Source organism: Pinus tabuliformis, chromosome 3_1, assembly GCF_031772625.1.
Source record: "Pinus tabuliformis cultivar Carrire ecotype Pingquan chromosome 3_1, CPIR1, whole genome shotgun sequence".
Lineage (NCBI taxonomy): Eukaryota > Viridiplantae > Streptophyta > Pinopsida > Pinales > Pinaceae > Pinus > Pinus tabuliformis.
In genome coordinates this window covers 476,546,311-476,554,676 of record NC_142301.1, presented here as the reverse complement: position 1 = coordinate 476,554,676, position 8,366 = coordinate 476,546,311, and the positions used below count along the sequence as shown (strand labels likewise).

General features: G+C 36.5%; 1 protein-coding gene across 1 annotated transcript; it reads left to right on the top strand.

The window, feature by feature from the left end:
* Positions 1-1,895: 1,895 nt before the first annotated feature.
* Positions 1,896-2,378, top strand: LOC149187852 (UDP-glycosyltransferase 86A1-like). Its single transcript, XM_089409793.1, has one exon. The coding sequence runs from the start codon at positions 1,896-1,898 to the stop codon at positions 2,376-2,378; it is 483 nt and encodes a 160-aa protein (XP_089265919.1).
* Positions 2,379-8,366: the final 5,988 nt, after the last annotated feature.

The window sequence follows — 8,366 nt, the reverse complement described above, 5'->3', positions numbered from 1 at the left end:
TATCCGTTTTGAGTAGGTTGATTTGTGTTTTTGTATTTCACTCAGTGCCTGCAGTGGTTCTTTGACAATTGTAGAGTGTTTTTTCAATGATTGTATTGTTTCACGTACCTAGCTGGACGGGTGAAATATTTTAATGTTATTTCATTTTAAAATCACAATATTTTCATTATATTGTGAAAATATATTACCAGAATATTTAGAAATGTTAAATTCATCAAAGAGACAATAGTAAAAATTCATTGTGGGGAAGGTAGGATGGTAAAGCTTGATGAAAAGTGGCAGTAGGTGTTGCGCATGTAAAAAGAACTAGAAAAACAAAATATGGGACATAAACATTCAGGGTAACTAAAATTGATTCACTGTATCTAATATTTTCCAATAAAGAGTAGAAACCCGCCTGAACTGAACACATGAAGCAAGAAAATAAAATAGCTTCAATTCAACAGAGTATCTGCACAACAGCCCACGAACCCACCTGCTTCGCAACGTCAACCCCAAAGACTCTACAACCAGCTTATCATAGTAGCTCAAAAACAAGACACTAGAAAGAAGCGAGACATTAGAAAGAAGTACAAACACCTTCTTCGTCAACAACTCCCTTCCAATATAGCTTCCCAACACCTCTGACATTTCGTTTCCACTTACCTGTTGTCCGCCTCCACAAATTAAATTAAGCCAAATTAAATTAAGCCACCTCCATAAGTAACGCATAGCAAGGACCCTTCATTTTTTTCCCTTTTCAACATAATCTTGTTTTTTGGAAATGAAAATCTTAAAAAACAATCAATATTCCTTGCAACGTGTTTGTATTTTATTTCATACTATATTCAAAAATATAATTAGGCCACTTTCAACATTTGATTCGAAGTGTCACTGCCAGTATGGCAAGATATTTTTACTGCATTTTCTCATTCTTTTATGTTACTTTTGAAAATATTTTTACTACTTTTTCCATTTCATTGGTCTGCTAGTTGTTGTTGTTGTTCTTCCTCCCTGGCTTTTGGCAAGCACTATTCTTCTTCCCTAGCTTTTGGGAAGCACTGATTTATATACCCCGTATACCAATTAAAACTACTTGCGGCCAACTCTTTAGCTGTATCTCCACAGACATAATCCCCAAACCCCCAAAGCCGTGGTTTGAAGCTTTGTAAAAACCTTTTCGAAATTTGACTTCCATTCTCTTATTTGCCCATGTGGGTTCTGGTACTCAAAAGGCTCAGGATTTCACCAGAAGTTTTGGCCCTTCGACTCTCAGGTTTATTACAACTCAATATATTGATTATTGCCAATACTTTCTTCCTTAAACTGGTATGGATACCCGTACTTCTAATTGGGTTCACTCTTCGCTTGATACCCTGAAATGCTCTAATGTGTTCTGCTCGCTGGTGTGGTTTGTTCTGGGCGGAGTTTTGCATTTACGTTGAGCTCACTGTATTCCGCCGAGACCCATCTGACTTAACATAATTTTGTTGTTGTTCTAGGGGTTCTACACTGGCCCCTCAACCTATGTCAACTTCCATCTTCTCCTACGATAGAAATCTCGGCTCGATTTGGAGGCCATTACCCAACAAGTGCTTATTTTCCTTCCAATTGTCGTAAACACATGTGTTTTTGTTCTCTAGATAAGAGTTGTTAAATATATATTTTTTTCTCTATTGCTTTTTACAAATGGTAACTGAATTCATGTTTTTGGACTGCAGGGGTATTGTTTCACCTACGCGCGGGTTCTGGCAGTCAGAAGGCTCAGGATTTCACCAAAAGTTTTGGTTGTTCGGCTCTTGGGTTGATTCCAACTCAATATATCGATTCTTACCAATAGTTTCTTCCTTAAACTGGTATGGACACCCATAATTATAATTGGGTTCGCTCTTCGTTGGATACCCTGAAATTCTCTAATGTGTTCTCCTCGCTGTTGTGATTTGTTCTCGGCGCAGTTTGTTCTTAGAAATTCTTTTGACGATCTCGAAAGAAAGGAAGTGAATTTTAACCCTCCGGTACTGCATGTTGGTTCGTTGCTTCCCTCTGGTTTTTTGAATGGTGAACATTCCAAGGACATGAGAGTTGGAACAAGCATTTGGAAAGAATGTGACTGTTCCGAGTGGCTTGATGCAAAGCCTAATCGTTTAGGTTTATATGTTTTGTTTGGGAGTATGGTTCATGTGACTAAAGCTCAACTGGAGGAAATAGCAATGGGTTTGAAGGACAACGGGCAGTTGTTCCTCTGGGCTCTTCATCCAGAAATAGTCTCTTCAACAGTCTCAGACAGCTTACCCCACGGTTTTCTGGATGAGATAAAAGGGCAGGGGCTCGTTGTTCCATGGTGCAATCAGCTGCAAGTTGCTGAGAATTTTTCTGGTAAAATTCCAAAAACAAATTAACTGAACACAGGGACAATGCTCTGTTTTGCCACAAGATCATAGCACAGGGAAGCTACAATTGATTTCTGAGAACAAAGTATTACACACACCCACAAAAGATTTGTATTCATTAAAATAAAACTGTTGTTACAAAAATATTCTTCCTCTACCTGAGGGATTACACCAAGAACATTTCAACAAAAAAAATTACTCTGTCTCCTTTTGAAAAGATTTGCAATGTTGTGTGTAAATTTTTCATTTACATTTACTGTTGTAAATAAAAAATCTTACATTTACTGTTGTAAAGAAAAATCCTCTTGTTTCATTCACGCTGTTGCATTACAAAAAAAAAAGTATGTCTCTGTTGGAGAGATCAACACACTGCTGTGTGGAAATTACACATTCACCAAACAAAAAAAACTTACATTATCCTTTTCACTACTGTGTGAAAGATTTCATGATTTTCACTGATGCATGCTTCCGTTTTTTTTCATTACATGCTCCCCCTGTGTTTTCTTAACAAAAAAAAAACTTACACACATACTTCCACGCTTTTACCTATCATACTCCCATGAATAATTAAAAACAATAAAATTAAATGGTTTTACCAAAGTTTACTTGTGCCCATACTTCCGCTGATAGAAAATAATAAAATTAAAAATCTCACCAACAATTTATGAACCGCTGTAAGTTCCATTAATTATTTTACTGGCAAACCGGTAGTCAAACTCAAAAACTTCACACAATGTCATGTTGCAGGCTTGTATGCAGCTTTGGATGCAATCAACGGTGGACAATCTTCACTTTAATCAAATGGATATCGCTTGCCCAAACAAAATAATCGTTATGTCCCGATAAAAAGCTGTTTTGCAAAAAGTACTTGGGACACGCGTCAAATTTTGATTGTATCGGGGGCGTTTGAGAGAATACCACTGCCTCAGCAAAAGTGGTCTGATGGGAGACTGGTGGTTTTCAGAAATTAAATGCGGCAGGTGAAATTATTATTTCAACACTCCCCTTTAATTTCAACTGCTGAGTTATCAGTCATACCCAAACATTTCCTAAAAAATTCAAAACTTTTCTGGTCCAATGGCTTGCTCAGAATGTCTGCAACCTGCTCTTGAGTCCTGCAATGTTTTAAAACAATTTCTCCATTGCTTACCAATTCTCTGATGTAATGAAACCTTGTGTCAATGTGTTTCGTTCTCTTATGAAAGATAGAATGCTTGGATAATGCAATCGTTGAGCTATTGTCACAAAAATTTACCGTTCCTTTTGCCTGCTCTTGGCCTAAGCTCCTTAACATCCTTCTCATCCACACTGCTTCACATGCTGCTACTGTAGCTGCCACATATTATGCCTCTATTGTGGATAATGCTACAATAGGCTGTTTCTTAGAAGCCCATTAAATGGGTCCTGAACCCATGTGAAAAACATAACTAGATGTGCTTTTCTGATCATCTACACTTCCAGCCCAATCACTATCAGTGTATCCAATTAAGTCTGAACATTCTGAAGTAGTATATAGGATGCCAAACCTTTTAGTACCTTTAACATACCTCATAATTCTTTTTGTTGCCTGCCAATGTGCTTCTTTTGGCCTCTCCATGAATCTAGAAATTAAACTAACAACAAACATTATATCCGGCCTAGTTGCAGTCAAATACATAAGGCTGCCAACTATGCTCTTGCACAAACTAGGATCAAAATCCTTGCTATTGTCCTGTTTGCTGAGTTTTAATCCCATCACTGTGGGAGTGATTGTTGCCTTGCTCTCCTGCATATTGAATCTTTCCAACACTTCATTAAGATATTTTTCTTGTGAGATAAAAATCCCATTTTCATTTTGATCTACTTCTATTCCTAAGAAGTATCTCAGCAAACCCATGTCAGTCATTTCAAATTCTTCTTTCATGACTGTTTTGAAATTTTCAATAAGGCAATCATCATTACCTGTGAAAATAAAATCATTAACATATAAAACAAAAATTAGTAATTTACCATCATTTTCTTTGATGTAGACGGTGGGTTCTCCCTCACACTTATCAAATCCATTTTCTAGTAGATAGGAATCTATCCTACTATAACATGCTCTTGGTGCCTGCTTTAGCCCATAAAGAGGTTTCTTCAATCTGCACACTTTGTGCTCCTGGCCTTTCTTTTCATAGCCTAGAGGTTGTTCAATGTAAACCTCTTCTATTAACACTCAATTTAGGAATGATGACTTCACGTCCATTTGGTGAACTTTCCACTTGTTTTTTGCTGCTATGGATAGCACTGCTCTCACTGTTTCCATTCTTTCAACCGGTGCAAAAGTTTCCTCATAGTCTCTCCCATACTGCTGCTTGTATCCTTTGACAACCAGCCTTGCTTTGTGTCTTTCTATTTTTCCTTCAACATTACTCTTGGTCTTGTAGACCCATTTAACTCCAATCACTTCCTTACCTTTTGGTAGCTCAACTAAATCCCATGTCTTGTTTCTCTCTATGGCATTGATCTCCTAATTCATAGCTTCTATCCATTTCCTATCCGTAATTGCATCTTCGAAATGAATATGATCATCAACATGACAATATAAAGCAAACAAAGAATTCATACCTTCATCATAAATGTCACTTAAATTTCTGAACTTCTTACCTCTTTCATTTGGTGTACAAGTGCTTGAATAAGAACTTGAATTTCCTCCTTGTGGTGTGCCTGTAGAAGTACTTTCATTTGCCCTCAAGGGTATCTCTTGCTGCTCTTGCATTGGCGCTGCTATTTGGGGATGTATTTCAGCCATCTCCTCATCATCTTCATCATGAGACAAACAGTTTTTAACATTCACTGTTTTCTCTATGCTTCCATCCCAAGCTTCCTCCTTAATGAACTGAAGATCTCTGCTCACTAAAAACTTCTTGGTAGATGGGATATACAACCTGTAAGATTTGGATTCCTCACTGTATCCAATGAAAATACATTTCTCCTCTTTGTTGTCCAACTTCTTCCTTAGATGATCTGGAATGTGTGCATAAGCCACACATCCAAAAGCTTTCATGTGGGTGACTCCTCACTTTCTCCCACTCCATGCTACAACAATGTAAACTTTGAAACGGGAATTGATACTGTTACCCGTTTTGTAGAGGTGGCAAAAAAATGACCCGATTTTCAAAAGTGGTGATGCAGAATACACATGTTTTTTTTAGAACATGGTTTTTGGAACTTTAATTTTTTTCATGTGCATTAAGTTTTAGAATGGTAGTGAATGGTAGTGATTTTCATCCTGATTTTAAAAAGTGAGTATTCTGCATCACACCCTTTTTTTAAAAAACCTATTTTTTGACTTTAAATTTTCTAGTGTGTGAAATGTAAAAAATTATTTTCTAAATTTGATAGTTTTTGAAGTCGTCATTGTATTCATATTTTCTTGTTCTCTATCTTAATTTTTCTTTTTTTAGTGGGCTTTTTATTGTTTTGCGTTTTTAAATTAGAAAGTCGATAGTTTGAATTTTAGATAATCTACATATTTAGACATCCTTAATTAATTTTTCAATCCACATGAAATAATTGTTTCTAAAAAACAACATTTTTTAACAACGGACATAAAAATAACCATTTTTAACATAAATATAACAAAAAAACTAAACATTTTGATATTTTTTTGCTAGAATTAACATGTCAAAATCACAATTTTTATACAAAAATATTAACTAAAAATGGTCAAATAATAGTTTTTTTTATGAATTTCATGTCAAAAAAATAATAATAACTTTTTTTTTTCAAAAAATAATAATTAAATTAAAAATCAATGCGAAAATCACAGTTGTGCTCTCTCTTTCTTTCACATACCAGACTCTTGATGGAAATTTCACCTCTTTTGAACTTTTCCGGGAATCGACCCACCGCCGATCGGGCAGGGCGGGGCGGCCCGGGGGTGGCGCTGCGGGCGCGCAACGGCACCCCCGGGCCGCCCCGCCCCGCCCGACCAGCGGCGGGTCGATTCTACTACTACATTTTCTTATGTAGTAGTAGCAATTTGATTCAATCCATAAAATTCTAGGTCACTTTTATATTATTTATATTTTCTCCACTTCCATATTATTTAGATTTTTCTTTCAATCACTTTGAGTTTTTTTGAGACTATTTCCATTTTGTGTTTATTTTCCAGGTATTTTAGTGATAAGAAATCAATGGATTGTAGGTTTTAGATGTATATTTTGATTTCTATTTTTCACATCTTTGTTTGAAAAGTTAACATAGAAAAATAATTTACATTTGAGTAATTATTGGGTATATAAAAACTATAACAACATTTTTTTTTCTTTTTAATTTTTTTATCTGAAAAATAAATAAGTTTATCTATTGTAATTAGAAATTTTATCCCATCTAGAGAATTGAGGGAGCACAATACCCCATTAGATGGTCATATGAGGAATTATATGCGAGTATCTCGCTTATTTTTTTTTTAATAATTTCATTGCTTTGAAAAAAATCACCATTTAAACTGTTGGTAACATTTATCCTGTGTTGAGCTACCAAAGAGGTGAATTATAAGTTCAATTTCCAAATAATAATATCCATCCTATAATTTCATGGCTTTGGAAAAAGCACGATTTAAACCATAGGTAACATATACCCTGTGTCGAGCTACCAAAGAGGTGAATTATAAGTTCAATTTCCAAATAGATAATGTCCATCACACTAACAAATTTATGTTTGAATAGTTCGTTTTAAAATATAAATTGGAAAAACATTCAAATTCCGAACCAAGTTCCCATGAAAAAATATCAATTAAAAATTTGAATATTGATCGTGAAGGAAATGAATAGACCTTTACGTTACATAAGCCTCCCCTCTTCTTACGTATCTCCTCAACCTTAAGTCAAGCCAACATAACAATAAATTATATTTTACTTTCCCTCCTCCCTCAAGCTTCACAGCAGAGAGCAAGATAAGAGTGTGTTGGAAGCCTGAAGGTATCTTGCTTTACCATGTTGATGTCATCGATGCCCAAGAGAACATATTGCATATAATTAATAAATAAAATGCAACCTTATTCCCTTACGTTGCTTAGAGTGGCGAGAATGTGCTCAACGGTCCAACCAGCACTCAACTTAAAATAGTGACCAGAACAGCGGTTCTCTGTAACTGCTTAATTTTATAAGTTTCAAGGGGCATATAACGATACAGGTTATTCTAATATCCTCTCAAGCTTCTCCTGGAAGACAGGCGTTATCGTTGCTGAAACCTATTCTTTAATGAAAAAGGCGGCCAAAAGTCTGGACTCTGAAGGTTTCGTAATACCAGAAGATTCGTTAGCTTTTTAGTGGCCAAAAACTGTTGTACTTCGAATTCTGATCAATCATGAAATATGCCTCTGATGTTTAATCGTTATCTGATGATCGGCTCAATTCCTCTGATTTTTTTTTTCTGTCACATATCAACACTTTGTGGTTGATTCTCTTCTTAAATATTTTGAAGTTTGAAAAAAAAGGCCAAAATTATGCACTTTGAAGGTTTCATGACGCTGCAATATACGTTAGTTTTTTCAAGTGGTTGGCCGAATATTGTTATACAGTAGGATTCAGCCTATTAATTAAAAGGAAAATCATGAAATGTGCCAGCTTCTGTGCCTAGGATTGAAGACGTCAGTGACAACGCCACGTTTGTAGTTTGAGTCCTTTCTTAACCATCTTGAGAGTTTTCTTTAATATAGTTCTCACCCATTCATGTTTATCACCATCAGAACGCTTCTACCAAATTCAATTTTGAGTTGGAAGACCATGAAGAAGATGCAAAATAGCCTGCAACGTTCCTCGGCAACTTTTCTGGGAATGGCGAGTCTGCAACTCCCATCAATGTCACTCTTGAACAACTTCTTTTCAAACAATTCATTGGACATTATCTGCACGCCCCCTCCCGCAGCGGCACCCCCGGGCCGCCCCGCCCCGCCCGACCAGTGGCGGGTCGATTCCCGGAATCGACCCACCGCTGGTCGGGCGGGGCTGGGCGGCCCGGGGGTGCCGCTGC

Bases quoted from the DNA above. Each gene is read 5' to 3' on its own strand.
- LOC149187852 (XM_089409793.1), top strand. From the start codon at position 1,896: ATGTGTTCTCCTCGCTGTTGTGATTTGTTCTCGGCGCAGTTTGTTCTT.